The following is a 19076-nucleotide window of genomic DNA, read 5'->3' on the forward strand; positions in this document are numbered from 1 at the left end:
AAAATTATTAATACCTATATACTCTTTCGCCAACCCTTTAAAATTGCGCGGGAAATATGCTGTAAGGCAGTTCTTTGTTCAAGTGTCAAATATAGAATGGCAAAAATCTTGTCTATGGATGATGTTACAAAATATTTTTAATAATAAAACAGAAAAAGATTTGATGATCTTTGACATTTAAATAAACTGCCAATATTGATTAAAGCAAACACATAGTAAGAATAAGTATAACTCAAAAAAAAAGCTTTGATGGACTTATATTTTCATACTTTCTACATTGAACAAAAAAACCAATTAGAAAAATAAACTTATTGAATATTTTCTTGAGTCTATTCAAATACGTTAAGTAAAGTTGACACAGCTGGTATTGTAAACATATACTTTTAATGTTTATATATAAAAAATCTGCTTGACGACAAAAGTTGCAAGGTTCTTTCGATGACGAGTTTTTGTTTCTATTTTCTTCTTTACTTGCCTTTTTAGTGATGAAAAAATAAATACTTTTTAGCAAATAAATTATAAAATAATGATTTTTATTTCTTTTCAATAGCCTCATATTCCATTTTCTTGCTTGGTTTAAAATACTTACTTTTCGTTTATTATTTTAGGTAGCTAGCATCATAAAGAACCTAAGTTTGATGGCTTCAAAACCATAGATAATTTGACTTGTCCAAGAGGTTCTTAAAAGATCGGTGGATTGCTTGTAGATTTCGGTGTGGATTGAGATGTCGGATATCGGCAGCGGTGACGAAGGGATTTCTAGTCAGAGTACGTATTTATTTACAGCGGTGTAGAGTCAAAATCGTGTTTCGTTTCGCGCCGTTTCCGTTTAGCGTCGCGAACGACATTTCGACCCGTCGTAACGTTCGAAAGTAAATATCTCATTGTTCCCGTTTCAAAATGGCGAATTCGGGTCTGTTATTACTCGGCCGTTGAGGCCTCGGTGGGTTTTCGGTGCGGGATAGAGGTGCGGTGGCGGGCGACGGCGCGACGGCCCGCCCGGCTCGGTGCTAGCGCCGGCGGAGGTTGACGACCTATCGATTTTTTTGTCTGCGACCTCTCGTCGGCGGGCGGGCCGGTGTCTGGTGGCGGCGAAGGTGTGAGGGTGGCTGCTGGACTCGGCGGAGGCGCCAGCGCGCCTGCACCGCGCCTCCGTCAGCTGACGCCAGCACCATGGCAGGTCAGTGGCCGCGCTCCCGCAGGGATACCTCCCGATTACACCCACTGCTCCGCTGACCGTACCTATGTCTGCATGGTTCCCGATCCTCCAGTGGCTCGAGTTTCATTTTGAATTGCTTGTACAAGATAACCTGTGTCGTGTTTCTTTGTTTCTACTCAAGTGAGCAGTGTGATTAGGTTTAATTGTCAGTGCTTTGTGTGCTAGTGCCAGTGATATTCATAGCAGTGATTGCTGAGCTAGACAGACTATATTTTAGGTTAAACTTGAAAACTATCTGAAACAAAGGAATTATCTAAGAAAAAGTTAACTCTACATTGCTGTGTGACTTCAACATCATATTGATTGGATTTTACATTAAACATGACATTTTAAGTATGATTTCACAACGGATGCATAATTGTCTTATGATACAGAAACATTTCTAAGACAGTTTAGGAGGACTTCTGTGAAATTGCATTGATCTTAATGAATGAATAAAAAAGTTGTGAAAGAGTTAAAAAAAGTGTTATTTAAGGATAAGTTGCAGTATTCAGTAAGTGTAGTGCTTTATTGTGAACATGTGGTTTTTATAATTGAACAGGAGATTATGAAACTTCATCATCTTGGTAAATATATTAGAGTGGTCGCTGGGATAGAATTTGTTTTTCAGTAAGTGATCTATTTACTGACATACAACAAAGTAATTATAATTCTACTCTGAAATCTAATTAAAATCTTTTACAATGAAAATTTTCTTGTTACATACTAGTCATTTATTTCATTTTTTTTATACAGGAATTAATTGTAATTATTTATATAATATTAAAAAGTAAAGTAAAAGGAACTATTTTCTCTTTTATCGAATGAATTTTTTAATGAATGAAATCTTGTAAGAAATCATAGTTTTGAGAGGCCAAAACTAAAAATAAATTTGAAGAGAAGAAATTGACATACATTATATTTGTTATTTTTAACCGACTTCCAAAAAAGGAGGAGGTTCTCAATTCGACTGTATTTTTTTTATTTTTTTTTTTAATGTATGTTACATCAGAACTTTTGACCGGGTGGACCGATTTCGACAAATTTTGTTTTAATCGAAAGGTGGTGTGTGTCAATTGGTCCCATTTAAATTTATTTGAAATCCAACAACTACTTTTCGAGTTATATCTAATAATGCGTTTTTACTTGACGCTTTTTTTGTCGACCTACGTTGTATTATACCGCATAACTTTCTACTGGATGTACCGATTTTGATAATTCTTTTTTTGTTGGAAAGGAGATATCCCTAGTTTAGTACCATGATAAGAAAACCAGGATCTGATGATGGGATCCCAGAGAAATCGAGGGAAATTCTTGAAAATCCGCAATAAGTTTTTACTGGGTGTACCGATTTTGATAATTCTTTTTTTGTTGGAAAGAAGATATCCCTAGTTTAGTACCATGATAAGGAAACCAGGATCTGATGATGGCATCCCAGAAAAATCGAGGGAACTTCTTGAAAATCCGCAATAACTTTTTACTGGGTGTACCGATTTTAATAATTTTTAATTTAAACGAAAGCTGATGTTTGTCATGTGGTCACATAAATTTTATTGAGATCAGATAACTACTTCTTGAGTAATCTTTGATAACGCGTAGTTACTTGACTATTTTTTCGTCGATCTACGTTGTATTACTCGTCGATGTAATTGAACTCGGTTTTTTTTTTCGTTTGCGAGCAAACACAATTATTATTAATTGTTATACAATACAATATAACATTAATTACTACATACTCCTAATAACTTAATCAAGTCTATTTTGTGTCATAATGCCAGGTACAAAATGGCAGTCTGTGTACAAACTAGTTCAAATATTATATTTTGCTGCTTTCTGTGTTTTTAAAAGTAATGTATGCAACTGAAACAAGAAATTTCAAGAAATACATGAACTAGCTGTGCCCCGCGATTTTACACATGTTAATTTAAGGGAAAAGTATCCTAGGGCCTTCCTCGGTAAATGATTTATCCAACACAAAAAAAGACTTTATAATATTACATACATACATACAATCACGCCTCTTTTCCGTAGGGGTAGGCAGAGATCACTTCTTTCCACTTGCTACGATCCTTACATACTTCCTTCGCTTCATCCACTTTCATTATTCCCTTCATACAAGCTCTTCGGTTTAGTACTCTTGACCTGGCCTTTTTTCAAGACGTCCCTTAATTGGTCTCGGAACGTACTCCTAGGTCTACCCCTTCCAACCCTTCCATCCACATTCGCCTTATACACTTTTTTCGTCAATCGTTCTTCACTCATTCTCTTGACATGACCAAACCATCTGAGCATACCTTTCTCAATTTTTGTCACTACATCTTCTTTCAGACCACAATGTTTCTTCATCTCACTATTTCTTATCCTGTCACTCAGTTTAACTCCTATCATACTTCTTAACGCTCTCATCTCAACTGTATTTATTCTTCTGCCATACCCAACTTTCACTTCCGTACATGAGTGTCGGAACCAACACCCCCTCATGCACAGCCAAACGAGCCTTGTTAGACACCCTCCGACTGCTCATAAAGGAGTGCAAAGCTCCATTCACCCTGTTTCCTGCATTCACTCTTCTTTCAATATCAATCTCACACTTTCCATCTCTTGTAAACTGTGAACCCAGATACACAAACTATTATATAATATAATATAATAATACATAAATAATTAAACATATCTTTTACTTTTACATATACTGCCAAACCATGCCTCCTAATTTATATAGAAGTTATCGGTTACTGTGAATAAGTGTAGGTTAAAAAAGGAATTCTGAACGGGTCGTATAATATTCCAAATGTTTATACTTTTGTTAAAAAAAATCGACATTCTTATAATTAGTCAGCTTTTTAAACGTTTGCTCAAGACGGTAATTGGAAGTTATTTCAACAGAAATAATATGAATACAGTGACAGTTGATATTAGATGTATGGGATAACCTTGCCCTTTTTAGCAATTTTTAGTTTGTATATATGGGAATTAAGATATTTCTAATGTTAGAACAAAACTTTAAACTCCAAAGAAGGAAATTCCTTGAGTACCAATGAATTTTACATTTGTATACTTATAAATATAATAAAAGAAGTAGAAACATTCTGTATTCATTAATAAAGATAAATGAACGTTCACTAGGTTGTAGATAGAATCTTAAATAGCCATATTTATGTAACAAGCTTTTTATAAACATTAGATCACAAAGCTTTAAATCAGTATTAATTAAGTAAATTAGGACAAAAAATATAATTACACTTAAAATTATTATTTACGTTTTTTAAAGCTGGTGCATATTTTTATTATAGTTTAGTTTATTGCTTGTACATTTTATCTGTCTGTATATGCGTAGATAAAATTTTGATGTAAAATTCATATGATTTTTGCAAGTAAGAATGGTCAGAATAAAACAAATTTTTCTCTGTTCTAGAGAGAAGCGGCTGTTATCTTCGATATTAAGCCAGAGATGTATTTATGGGCAAACCATAGACTAAATACATATTTTTATTGAAAAATCTTTCTGTGAATATATTTCGATTGATATATTTTACCGCTGGACCGACGATCTACATAAGATTGCCGGTATTGGTTGGATGAGGATTGCGGAAAACCAGGATGTCTGGTACAAACTTGGGGAGGCCTATGTCCAGCAGTGGACTGCAATAGGCTGAACTGATTGACTAATATATTTGAAAGTTATTACAAAATAGAATTGTTATTTAAAAAAAAGAAAACATATATTAAACAAAGCCTTGTACCAGTAACTTATACCAGTAATGTTTAAGTGATAGTAACATTTTTTTGCTTTGTGTCTGCTCTATTCTATGTGACATTATTGAATTAATTAATGCTATTTTTGCACTATTGAAAATTCTAGTTTTTTAATACCAGTGCATCACTAATTCCGGAATAACACTATAAAATATCACAGCAAAGTGCTGGCAATTAGAATTATATAATTTTTTTTTTCTATGAAATGAAATTAAATAGAAAGTAATTTATAATTTACTGTAATTCCTTAAAATTTTCTTATGAGTGATTGTTTAATAAATTTAACATATGTAATTAATTATAACTATTTAATAACATTAAAAAACACTGTCAACCTTTATTAAAAAGTAACCAATTTTAAAAGAGTAAAATCAGAACAGTATACGGCAAGATAAGTTCACACAAACCCTCAATCTTTTGGTAATAGCATACAAGAAAAGGGTAGCAATTATCATACAGGATAATGCATAATTGAACATTTGACAATCAAATAGGGTTTGGTTAGTTTGCTTTGCCAAAAAATATCAATAATATTGAGCTAAGAGTGCTGAAAAAAATTATAAATTGTTTATTACTTCTCATTTAATTTTCATCTCTGTTTGGGCTACCTATAATATTACTTTATGTAAACATTTTAAGTGTTTGAAATACATCTTTTTTGCAATATATCTTTAACAGTTTAATTAGTATATTTTTGGTATAGGAACTCAAAGGAAAAACTAAAAAATGGGTTTATTAGTAATACAAAAAAAATATTGTAAATTTGCAATAAATGAAAGACGAATGTGGACGTTCAACTTAAGAATGATGAATTTAAGCAGTTACTAACTGGCACGTTCTTGTATACATATTTGATATAAAAAATTGCACCATAATCTGGCCAACCTTTGTTGACGCAACTGGCGGCCATTGACTGGAACTTGTCAAAGTTTATGTTGCATCAGTCGAAGTTAAGCGTAGCTTCTAATCAATACTCTTCAGTACATTATAAAGAAATAAGAAAGAGAATTATTACGTTACTGTTAGTAGTTGCGCCTCTTCGTTTTCGATGACCGTAATTTATGTATTCAATTTTATAAAGATTTTTATTATATTTTTCTTTAATGATTCTTAAAATTAAGACATCTACTTATTAATTTCTATCTATTACTATCATTTGTATAAGATTGATTCTAAACTGCCTGCGCTTACGCTTCAGCCTGTAATATCCCACTACTGGGCATAGGCCTCTTTCCCCATGTAGGAGAAGGATCAGATCTTAATCCACCACGCTGCTCCACTGCACTCTAAACTGCTTGATTTGTGTTTAAAGAGTATACTTCAGTAATATTTTGACTTGAAATAGTTTCTGTTTTTGGTTTATCTTAAATATTAAGTTGTTCTTTTGTCTTAGAATGAGCACAGCAGGAATTTCCTGCTCAAAATATGGAGCAGCCCGACTGGGGTAGTACCTCGACCTTACAGAAGATCACAGTAAAATAATACTGTTTTCAAGCAGTACTGTGTTCCTGTTGATGAGTAAGGTGACCAGAGCTCCTGGGGGGATTGGGGATTGGATCGGTAACGCGCTTGCGATGCTTCTGGTGTTGCAGGTGTCTATAAGCTACGGTAATCGCTTACCATCAGGGGAGCCGTACGCTTGTTTGCCGACCTAGTGTCATAAAAAAATAAAAACTTTTTCTTTGGTTTGACATCATTCAGCCATAAATATTCATGAACTAGCTGTGCCCTCGACTTCGTCCACGTGGATTTTTTATTTTCTTATGTTTTCATCTGCAATCAGTCCTATATAAGCAGATTGTTGGTGCGATAGTTGGCATGATGAGTGAGCCCTCCATCAAGAGCACTTCTCGGTTTATGAGAACGTGGAATTTAACAAAAAAATTATAGTTCAGTTCACAGAGTAATAAAATAAATATGTTTTTAAAATAAAAGTAGCCTAAGGTACCTAACCTACCTTACTACGTCAGCCAGTGACAGTCCTTTCAAAATTGGTCCAGCCGTTTCAGAGATTAGCCGGAACAAACAGACAGACAAAAATTGTAAAACATGTTATTTTAGTATATGTATCGAGTATAAATCCGTATATATATATGAATTTGGTAAAAAGCAGTTATTTTAATATTACAAACAGACACTCCAATTTTATTTATTTGTATAGTAGATAGATGATAATGAATTTTTAATATAGTCGGCTTTTTACCAGTATTGTAATCAATTTCATTTAATTATTATTCAGTAGTAGCAGTAATATTTATATTGTTATATAATACGTCTAGTTCTAACAAAGAACATCGTGGGAACATGGATTTTGTGTAGCCGTCGTTTTAAAATCCGTCATAATATTCTCTTTTAAATTTAAATGGAACATTTTAAAATAATACTTACAAATTAAACATATAAATATGTTAGTAAACGTTAGCTGTGCTCTAACACACGAAACAAATACGGAAAACAAAAACTAAACAATATATGGGTTTTCCGCGATAAATGCAAAAATGTTCGATGATTGTCAGATAAATGGATGACTTTTGCATCCTTAAGCTTTTAAACTCTGTAGCAAATCTTATTTTGCAGATGATTATTGTTTTTATCACGATTTACCCTGCGGAGTAACCGATACAACACCGGACAAGACTTACACGTTAAAAACGTTTGGATAATTTTTTTATAATTCTCCTTTAAGTTATTTGTTCTTCTCTGAATAGATACGTTTGAATAAGATGTGTTGTCGTAGCAAAGAAGTCGAAATAGCCTTTTAATCGGACTGCTTGTCAAACGCCGTTCAACGTAACACCTAAATGTCAATTAGCCGACTGGTTGAACACGATGTTTATAACATTACGAAGGTAGCAGAGGAAAAATTTGATCAGAAAACTTGAAACTAATGTAGGTATATAAAAATTTCTAGCCATTTCATGCTAATATTTAATTAGCGATGTTTTAGTAAATCGGCTAGAGCATGAATACGATATTTTAGCAGTTGCCATTGTGATTTCATTGCTCTAATTGAATCTTAATTACATTAGGATATATTATAAAAACTATTCGACTATCATATTATTACATATCTTTTAATCTTGAAATTTGTATCGGGAATAGTATGTATTCGACTATTCTATTGATATTTGTATCTAAAGGTAAGCAATAATGGGTAAAATAAAATGTTGTACAGTTAGACGACGTCCATCTAATCGTTCTTACTAAATTTTTACAATCTGTAAAAATTTTCCTCATGAGAAGTACTTAATGATAGCAACATTCACATTCCAAGCCACTCACATTTTGCTAGTGAAAACAATCATAACGGATTGCAATTTCATTTTTATATTTTTTAAGCGAGAGTTTAAATAAATATTTGATTCCATTAGTCGCATATCTATCGTCATTTAATTTTAAACTTTAAGGTTCAGTATTGCGAAACGGAACTGTTCACGAAGTGCGAACTTGGTTTCCACCTAGATGTTGCGTCATGGTGTATTAACATGGCTGTCATTCTATAAGAGGCCTTTTACATTACCACTGCCCGTTGTTACCTTGAGCTTTGCGTAGTGCAAAATATGTTAAATTACTGAGTGGATTACTAAATTATTTATCAAAATATACACTTTTATTTTAAACTACAACTACTGTCTGTGTGTGGTTGTTTAATACATTTAAATTATTTATGTTATCTTTACTGCAAGCATTAAAAGACATGATAATTACGCAAGAATTGAAATGAGAATATTTAAAATTTTAGTGTATCAAAGGCGACTAAAATGACAATTTTATTTACGCTCTGGGTAATCAATCAGAGAAGATCGTCAATATATCCGCTGAATGGAAACGGTCCCTTCTCGAACGAGCGCGCTGAGGTGGTGATTTCTCAAGAAAAAATTATGGTTTCACTTTTTTGCCCGTCTGGCTTGTGTCTGTGGCAAAATTATGTCTGCTGCCAATGACCCGCCTTGAACCACTTATATAACGACGCTATCTGACTCTCGATCCACCTTATTGGATTTATTTACCATTCTACGCGCTTACAAATATTAGACAATGTTTTTGGTTATTACGTTCGTTATTATAGTAATTTATGTTAGGCAAACTGTTGTACGCTTTTAAATATTTGTCCTGCCTATGGCTCAAGTCGCGTTGATTTAAAGATGTAATGGTCGTTGTCTTATATTATAGACGAAGTTTCATTTGACGATCTTTTTGATTTATTTCTTACTTTTCTTTCATAAGCTCGTTACGTTCGTATTATGAGCAAAGTATAACTTTGAGAAACTTTTATCTTTGTTTTGCTTGTACAAAATACCTTACATTTTCTCTAGTATGGATTGATAAAAACCGGTTTTAGGAATTAAATTATTTTTATGTTTTATGTCTGATGCAAAGTGTAAACGGGTGAAGATATTCAAATGAATTGAGTAATTTTATTCAAATTTCTTTTAGTTTTTGTTTTATATTCAGCATATCTATCTATAATATAAAAATGAGTCGCTGAATGTGTTGCTAAGCGCAAAACTCGAGAACGGTTGGACCGATTTCGCTAATTCTTTTTTTAAAATATTCCTTGAAGTACGAGGATGGTTCTTACGGAGAGAAAAATTCTAAAAAAAAAACAATATAAAATTAAAGAATCGACTGTTAGGCGATACAAAGTTCGCCGGGTAAGCTAGGTAAATATGAAGGCGTTCGATGTAGACGGCAATGGTCTAAAATTAAACCAATTTCTTTTATTTATTGCCTTTAAAGTTTTTATACCGAAGAAATGGCAAAACTTAAGCAGTATGATTATAATAATAATTGGTTTGGCCTCAAAAGTACATTCTTGGAAGAGATAGTAACACATTTACTATAAGTGTTCTTATAACATGCCTTGCTTTACGACGCTGACCTAGAACTGTAATTCTTTTAATAGACACATTTTAGGATTTAGGTGAGGGTGACGCACATCAAAAGATTGGGCGTACTTGTCGAAATTTATCATAAAAATATATAGAACGGGACGGCGGACACTGACCTTATCATTAGTAAAAAACGTGGATAAAACAAGCAGCTTCTAAAACTGGGATAACAAGGAATTAACGGCACAAGAATATGATACCTGCAGGACATTGTGCAAGAACCCTATCAGAAGAAACATTTGAAATCTTAGAACCGATCGAAAACCGCAACCGATATTTTGAACTACTTGGAATCATTTTGCGTAACATTGTTATTGGATTAACGAATCATTATTAATATTCTACTGCTCGCTTGCGACCCTGTTGTCCCGATATGGTTCCACTGCTGCCTTGATGATAGATTACGTCGATTTGAATCGGCGCGGGCGGCGTTTAATCACTTAAATATTTTTGCCTTGTAGACGTATTAGATCGCATAGATACTGACAGAAAACATCAAAAAAAGGTCTTTTTAAAATAGTATTTGGTTTATGAGATACACGCTTAAAGTTATCATTATTTTATATTGGTATATTTGATAGGAACCAAAATTCTAAAACACCCTAAATAGTTAACTATATTGAGTTCTGTCGAATCTTAATTCGGTACATGGATAAATTTGGTCACCCTTGATCAGTAAAGCAGTCGGGTCGAGCCATTTGAGTGACGATACGAACCGAGTTGTATCTAAGCCGCTTTATGTATCGCGGCCTTGTCACGTGCAATTCGAGTCGAATCAGCCGTCCGTGTACGGTCACACACCAACCCCACCTATCGCTCCACTTCGAATTAGCCTCTGTGAATATAGACAATTATATAACAGATAGGATATTATATATTAAAAATATCAAAGACAATTACAATATATGAAGATGAAGCAACTTTGAATTCATTTGCTTTAATTCGAAGATATTGTGTCAGCAGTTGTTCAAATGGTAATAAGTCTAGTATTTTATTGTTATTATTATGTATTCTGTCCAGTCTGTCTAACAAAAGAAACAAATAGCCTCGCGTGCTTGATTATAATATAAGCTGAGCAAGGCAGGCTGCACACGCGGATCGCGGGTCGCAATCAAGTGCATCGTGTTGCGTGTGAGCGTTACGAAAATTGCATGAAATTCATGTTAATTTGTAGGTATACTAAGTTTTATTAATCTACTTTATACGTACCCATCACTCCATTTGGTGGTAACTACTTGTAAAGTAAATTTAAAAAGGCCATAGAAAATTTAACTATGTAATTTCTAAATGCTGTCTTTTCCAAACTTGATAATACAAAATTGTTTTTAACGATTCATTTCATTCATTGTATGAATGTATGCCGATCTAGAAAAACGAGGTAAAGGTGAAGATTCCCTTCTTAAGTGTGAAAAAGTTGGAACATTTTTTTTTTCGAAATTTAATCAATAACATCCTTGTCTATTTCGAGTAACCAAGTCTGTATAACAAGCTGGCTAATTGAACGGCTGTTGCGGGAATCGTCTATCAGAGTTCGAGATGATTCAAAACGGAATTTCTGTTCAATTGACGCATTATTAGTTGTTTATTAATATTGTTCATTCCACGTGATATTGGCAAAATAGTTTGTACTTCTTTGGTACCATTTCAAGTGTACAAATATGGATATTGAAGATTTGTAATCCTAATGTTGTTAGATAAACTTTTATTTGTATTTGTAAATCAAATATTTTTATTAAAGTTGCTTTAAAATTAAGATTATTGTTTTATTTATTTCCTATGTCATGGTATCGATATGATTTACTTATTACTTGCCTCTTTTTTACAGAATATCATGGTCAAGGCATGGACGCGGGTGGGAATAATTTTGACTCCGGTAAGTAACATTGGCTATAAGCAAATATTAAATTATTACGCTAACAATACACTACCTTCGTGATTTGCTATATCCTTACACACTACACTAGTTATTTTATTTTCCAAAAATAATGATCTCGCTTGAATAATATATAGCGGAGAGTTGCAGTAGAATACGCGATAGGACTCCAATATTGTTACCGACGCTCTTTGCAAAAACTTAAACATATACGACACGAATTCAAATTTCTCTGTAGGTAATGTTTTGTTGTAAGAAGATCTTATTGAAAACAGACTAAGAATTATTATCCGCCAACCCGCATTGGAGCAGCGTGGTGGATTAAGCTCTGATCCTTCTCCTACATGGGGAAAGAGGCCTATGCCCAGTAGTGGGAAATTACAGGCTAAAGCGTTAAGAATTATTACATTCAAAACAACATAAGACTTACTGCTTTGTGGCTACGGCAGTAAAGAATATAGTCACCCCCTCTTTGCCCGTGGGTGTCGTAAGAGGCGACTGAGGGATAACACAGTTCCACTACTACCTTGGAACTTAAAAAATCGACCGATAGCTGGATAACCATCCAACTGCTGGCTTTGAAATACACAGGCTGAAGATGGGCAGAAGCGGTCACCAACCCGCCTGCCCAGCGTGGTGACTATGGGCAAAACACATGAGTTTGCGCTATTTTTGGCGCGAACTTGTGGAGGCTTATGTTCAGCAGTGGACTGCGAAAGGCTGATGTGTGTAAAACTTACTGACAAGCACGCTGCTCTGCTAACCTTATTATGGAAAGTGATGTAACGAGCTTATTAGGGCTTCTGCCTTATCTTTAAATTTGAACTTCCATAGTCGTAAAACAAGTTGAACAGTTCATATATAGAATTATAAAAAACCCAAAGCTTATTGACTAGATTCTACGTAATTTTCACCGAAATAACTTTTTAAAATGTAGTCATTATGGAACAGGTGAATGAGGTTACGATAATTTAAAATAAATTACAGGTAAAAAGCTTGTAGCAATTTATAATTATATATTTTAATTCGAACAGGAAATGGCAAACCCTAATTGAATAAAATCTGTCCAAATGAAATAACGATACCGGAAATAGTATATAGCTGATAAGCGAGATTGATTTTATTAATTAAATTGTGCTAAATAGTCCATTGACGAAATATACACTGAATGATAATGATTTAAATATGTATTTTGACCGTATTTCCTTAATTAGATAAAAAAATTGTAGATGAAATATTTACGCTTTTAGCTAGCGATTTTATAGTGTTTCATTTAACTTTGACTTAATGAATATAGAGTTACAGTGATATCTCCTTCGAGCCTTTGCCGTTATATATGTGAGCGAAATAGTTCGAGTTATTTTGGTACTGTTGCAAACCATTAACCTTGGTATTTGATATTTTGGCTGTAATTTGGGAATAAAACAAATCTCTCCTACTTTTTTTTATAGAAGAAAAAAATCTAAAAAAATATATAAACTACTTTTGGGCATAGGCCTCTTTCCCCATGTAGGAGAAGAATCAAAATGCGGGTTGGCGGACATATTTCCTACTATATAAGAGATTAGTAACGATCGCTATCAGGTGTGTATAATAACAACCGGGATCGACAGCTTAACGTACTGTCCAATGCACGGCGTGGAGACCCACAAGGACTATACCAGACCAAAAATAAATATTTGTATAAACACAAATATCTACACATATGTCCCACATATCCACATATATGCTACTACAAACTGAGCCCACGGGCTAGTCAAAACCTGTTGGAAATGTAGACACGCGTTTGCCATCGGTCTTGGTGCAAACTGGGGGCCGATTTCACGTGTCACTACGACAGGTCGTTGACTTACTAATGGTTATTTTGATAGTTCTGTTATTCAATATATTTATTTGTACGATAATTTTGCGTCGGCTCACATTCATGACATTCTGTTGAATAAAATTACACGTTTCTATCATTTGTTGAAGGAATCAATTAAAATAAATTTCACGTCGATTTAATTAGCCCGGAAATGTCCAACTATAAAGGCCTCTTTTATCTACAAAAGAAGGGTTTGAGCTTCATTCACCACGATGCTTTTTGGTTGGCACATATGGCTTCTATCCATTCCGTTACGCTAGAGTGGTGGTCGATATGACCTTCATTTTTATACATGATATTCTCAAATATTGTTTTTCTGGGAAGATGGGAATTGAGGGGTGAAGCTCTGTTGTTTTTTTTTATGTCACTAGGTCGGCAAACAAGCGTACGGCTCACCTGATGGTAAGCGATTACCGTAGCTTATAGACACCTGCAACACCAGAAGCATCGCAAGCTTGTTGCCGACCCAATCCCCAATCCCCCCCAGGAGCTCTGGTCACCTTACTCACCAACAGGAATACAATACTGCTTGAAAACAGTATTATTTTGCTGTGATCTTCTGTAAGGTCGAGGTACTACCCCAGTCGGGCTGCTCCATATTTTGAGCAGGAAATTCCTGCTGTGCCTCCCTCAGTTAGATCTGTTGTGTCTGTAAAACCCATGAGGGTTTTTTAGATTGACAGATAGTAGCTTTTCTTACTAAGCATCATTACTTAATATCTTGTAGAAATGTAATGTACCTGATTTAAAATTAAAAATAAAATAAAAAAAAGTAAATATACAGAAGCTAATTAATATTAATATAATTGATATACGTCTGCTAACCGAGCGGGATAATTTATTCAAAGTTTGAATGAATAAATTATCATTAAAAAGCAAAGAGAATGCTTTAGTAGATGTGCTGTACTGTCTACCTTAAATATTCCCAGTCTTTGGTAACATTTTTTTTCTATAATGGAAGTGTACCTGCATAAGTTTATTTTTTATATCATTAAAGTGGCAAAGCTGATAAGCATACGGTATGCTTGATGGCAAGCGGTTAGGGGTCGTCCATGTCACGTAAGGTTTGAGAGGGCTCGGAAGAAACATCACGGAATCACAAGTAGGGGGGATATCACGTGTATTTATTTTTCGCGCGATTTCTAAACCAACAGAAAAAAAAACCAATAAACAGCCTGTAGGCTGTACCTAACCTTGATGCCTGTCTAGAAATTATTATTACGATTCTTAGTTTTCAAAAATTTAATCAGATTATACCTGTATTTAAAGATAATATTTTGAAAAATTCAATTTACTTGACACAAAAAATACACATGGCATATGGGTATAGATTAGGGGTGCATGTAGTATAATCCCAGATCAAGGAGGATTAGTGGGTCAAAAAGTTGCTATACAACATCACAGCATGACCTTAAATGCTGAAAACTGAGCGTGACTATAAAACAACTAACTACACCCGCAGCTTTGTTTGTTACAGTTTGATTTTTGGCCCCTCAAATCAACGTAGGCTTAACGAATTTTGTAATTAAATGTGTTTAACATAAATTATATATTTAATATTCTAATATATAAAATTCTCGTGCCGCGGTGTTTGTAGTTAAACTCCTCCAAAAAACGGCTTGACCGATTCTCATGAAATTTTGTGTGCATATTGGGTAGGTCTGAGAATCGAACAACATCTACTTTTCATCCCTCTTAGTTATAGGGAGGTGGGATTAAGGGGGTTAATAACATATATGGCAAAACAACGTTTGCGGGGTCAGCTAGTAATAATATAAAATGTATTTAACATGCTAGCTTGTAGTGTAGACTCAAATCAAGCCAACTTGGTATTGCCAAGTTTTATTTCAATTCCTCAAAATATACAAAAAAGACAAAAATGAAAAAAAAAACTAGTTTCAGTATCGGTAATATACATGTATAGATTTAGGTGCTTGTAAATTCAGTGGTACTATATTTAAACCTGCAATATTGCGATTAAGATCTACGGGTATTCAGTGGACATTTTAGCTCTTAATTAATGTCCTAAAATCATTGCTAAGTCTGCAGGCTAAGGGCGCATCGGAGCGTGTCCATAGTGCATTGTAATGCTGTGTAATCAATCGCGATTTCTAATTACAGCACTCTAGTTGCAACACCACCGTCTGACTCGGATGATTGACTAATGATTATAATTTAGTACATAAAATTTATTACCTGTTATATTCATAATTACATATATGCAAAAGCAGTTACATATAATCAAGAAAAAATGGTTAAATGGATAGGATTTGGATAATGATTGACAAAGATAAGACACACACACACACAATAATAGATAAAATATGTAGATATTACGTTGTATACAGTACTGAGTACATACTACAATAGGATATTTTGTATCTCAGAAAAAAAAATCCTATTTGATAGCATAACGATCAGAATACATGCACCGTGTATTGAATAAGACTACCACATCCAAATTTCTACGTGAACAAGTTGCACATAATATTAAATTATAAAATTCTCGTGTCGCGGTGTTTGTAGTTAAACTCCTCCGAAACGGCTTGACCGACTCTCATGAAATTTTGTGTGCATATCGGGTAGATCTGAGAATCGAAAAACATCCATTTTTCATCCCCCTACATGTTAAGGGTAGTCCACCCCAATTTTTTTTTAATTAGATAAATTATTTATTTTTTATTTTATTATGATTTGGCGTTGAAAAATGCATACAACCCTAAATTTTCACACTTCTACCACCAACCCCTATTTTTAAATAGCGTTTAGAGAAAGACAGCGTTTGCCGATTCAGCTAATAGTAGTATATAAAATAAACAGCCTGTTGTCTCGTTTCTATTATATGATATTAATTGCGTAGGTCACAGCGGAAAATGTTATTCTCAAAATTTGGAGTAGTCCTGGGGAAGCGCCTCGACGTTACATTAGATCACAACCAATTGTACCGATCTCGACCTAGTTGTTGCGAGCAGCGTCGAATGTTGATATTCGTCTGGTCGGGGTGAGGTTTGTTTGCATCGCTTCTATAAGTATATGGCTGTTTCGTTATATTTAAGAAAACAAAATTTCAAAATTAAAAATGGAAGACCTCGAACATCGTCTTCTTTAAAACAACACGCTTTATATCTGCTAGATAAATATAGGTAATTATGAATCATTAAACAGATTTATTAGATATAATTTGAACGTTGAAACACTTAAATATTAACATAACGAGTAAGGCGCCATTATTTGCAAATACATAAATAGGAACTTCAAAAGTATTAAAATTATTTAAATTGCTTCTAACATTAAAAACAAAGGCTTTCCAGTTTAAACAGGGTTATAACAATAAATTTGTCACAACTTCGCAGTTTTATCTGTGAAGTCAAGATAATATTGAGGTTTTTTTTTAAGCAATAGTGGTTCTTGCCAATTCTTTGTAGAAATTTCACTCCGAATATTGGGAAGGTAGTTTCACTTTTCCTATAGTTAATTAATTAAAATGAATATTAAAGTTTATTTGACGGTTCAAAATTTTTTTTAGCCTACTTGAATAAAGTATTTTGCGATTTTAATAATAATAATATATTCTTTATTGTACATCAAAATATAAACAAACAGTAGTGACTAAAAAAAAAGATGTACAAAGGCGATCTTATCGCTGAAGAGCGATTTCTTCCAGATAACCTTTGGGCACAGGACACGATATAGTAGTGACGGATAGGAAGTGTACAATATTCTTAAGGATGAATAAAATAGTGTATGATATAGTCAATAATTCATACGCATACACATATACAAATATCCATACATAAATAATCAAGATAGTACCATATACGTGTATAAATGTAAAATATATATTTTAAAAATATTTCTCAAAATTAGTCATAAATGACTGCGTGTATACGCTACACTTACATTATTTTTGTAATATGGCAGGGTATCGATTACATTTAAGAAATTATTTTTCAAAAGAGTAACTGTGAAGTTTCTCGCCGATTCTTCTCTGCAGAATCTACATTCCGAATCGGTGGTAGCTTTACTTCTACAAATATAATAATTTATATTTAAAGTTTTAATTTGTAAAATGACGATTCGAAGATGCTCTTGGAACCTATTTGAATAAAGCTGTTTTTGATTTTGAATAAACTTGTTACGTATTAAATTTGTGGTAAAGATTAACGCCAATATTATATAGTTGATTATTTGGACAATGTCATTTTACTCTTAAGAGTATTTGCAAACTAAATACTTTTGATTGACTATTAAGGCGGCTGTCAACGTCACATTTTGTTAAAGAGCCCTAGGGAACCTTCGATAAAGCTTGGCACGTTGTCAGCCAATACCGACTAAATATTACAAGACATACCCAACATGATGTTATATATGGATATAAACGACAGGCATAAAACCATTATATACACAGTACATAGCACATGTGGCTTAATTTTATGTCCGTAGCATGTGTACACCTATCTGTATTGATTAATTGATTGGTCTAGCCTGTAACATTTCATTGCTTGGCATAGGCTTCTTTCTATTTCTCCTGATCTAAATCCACCACGCTGCTCCTCTGGGAAATATATCCGCTGACCCGTCTGTATTAATTATTTCCGCTTAAATTACAATTAATGTCTCATAGACTACCACACCACCAGAATGGTGGTCATGAGGCTATTATAGCTAAACGTCATTTATAAAACTCGCGCAGTTAGCGCAGCGGTAATAGCACTGGCTGTTGCACTGGCGGTCGCGTTCCCTCTTACGACAAACATCTGTATCGACCATATAGATATTAGTCGTGGTCTGGGCGTTGTGTTTGTGTATTGTATCTGTTTCCGGACCCCGACAGGAGAAAATCCTACTGGGGGCCGTTGAGTGTGAAGCATTTATATATTTATTTATTTATATAAAAATAACCGCAAAATTCCGAATATCGTAGCAGGTATTGCGTGTCGGTGCATGATTGTCAAATTTAAAATTATAAATGAGGCCTTCGAGTTTTTCACAATGTTTAGTTTTTGAATATTTTTGTTTCGTAAATAGAATTTTAATTAAGTGATTTATTTTGAATTTTAATAAATATATATTTTTTTGTTTTGCACTATTTTCCATACACGTGTTTCTTTAGAACACTCGGATTCGCTGAATAAACATTGATAATTTATATATATTGTAGGACATTATAATATACACATCGGTTTGTCAGAACTTAACAAATAAAGTGTTTTATATTAAAAATTATTTAATGTTTAATTTGTTTGTAAGAGTTAGGCGTTCGTAGAAATTAGTTTATAATAGTTGGACACACTAATATTTTACTTAACTACCCTCACGGTCGTGTGCTCCTACTGATATACATATTTATATTATTATAAAAAAAAAATACATACAAATGGTATGTTTTTTGTGCTTAGTTATAGAAACACTTGCCATGAGCAGTGGTCGAAATAATGTTTTCTGAATCACATAGAAAATTTGATACAATTTATAATTTATAGTAAAAATTTA

General features: G+C 33.6%; 1 protein-coding gene across 1 annotated transcript in view; it reads left to right on the forward strand.

Moving 5' to 3' along the window:
• The first annotated feature begins 638 nt into the window (after positions 1-638).
• Positions 639-19076, forward strand: part of LOC123666381 (transcriptional activator protein Pur-alpha) — a 30413-nt gene continuing 11975 nt past the window's right edge. The window contains exons 1-2 of the mRNA XM_045600476.1: positions 639-768; positions 11672-11719. Coding sequence (XP_045456432.1) covers positions 726-768; positions 11672-11719 — 91 coding nt within the window. The 5' untranslated portion in view covers positions 639-725. The remainder of the gene's footprint in view (positions 769-11671; positions 11720-19076) is intronic.

Source organism: Melitaea cinxia, chromosome 26, assembly GCF_905220565.1.
Source record: "Melitaea cinxia chromosome 26, ilMelCinx1.1, whole genome shotgun sequence".
NCBI classification, from domain to species: Eukaryota; Metazoa; Arthropoda; class Insecta; order Lepidoptera; family Nymphalidae; genus Melitaea; species Melitaea cinxia.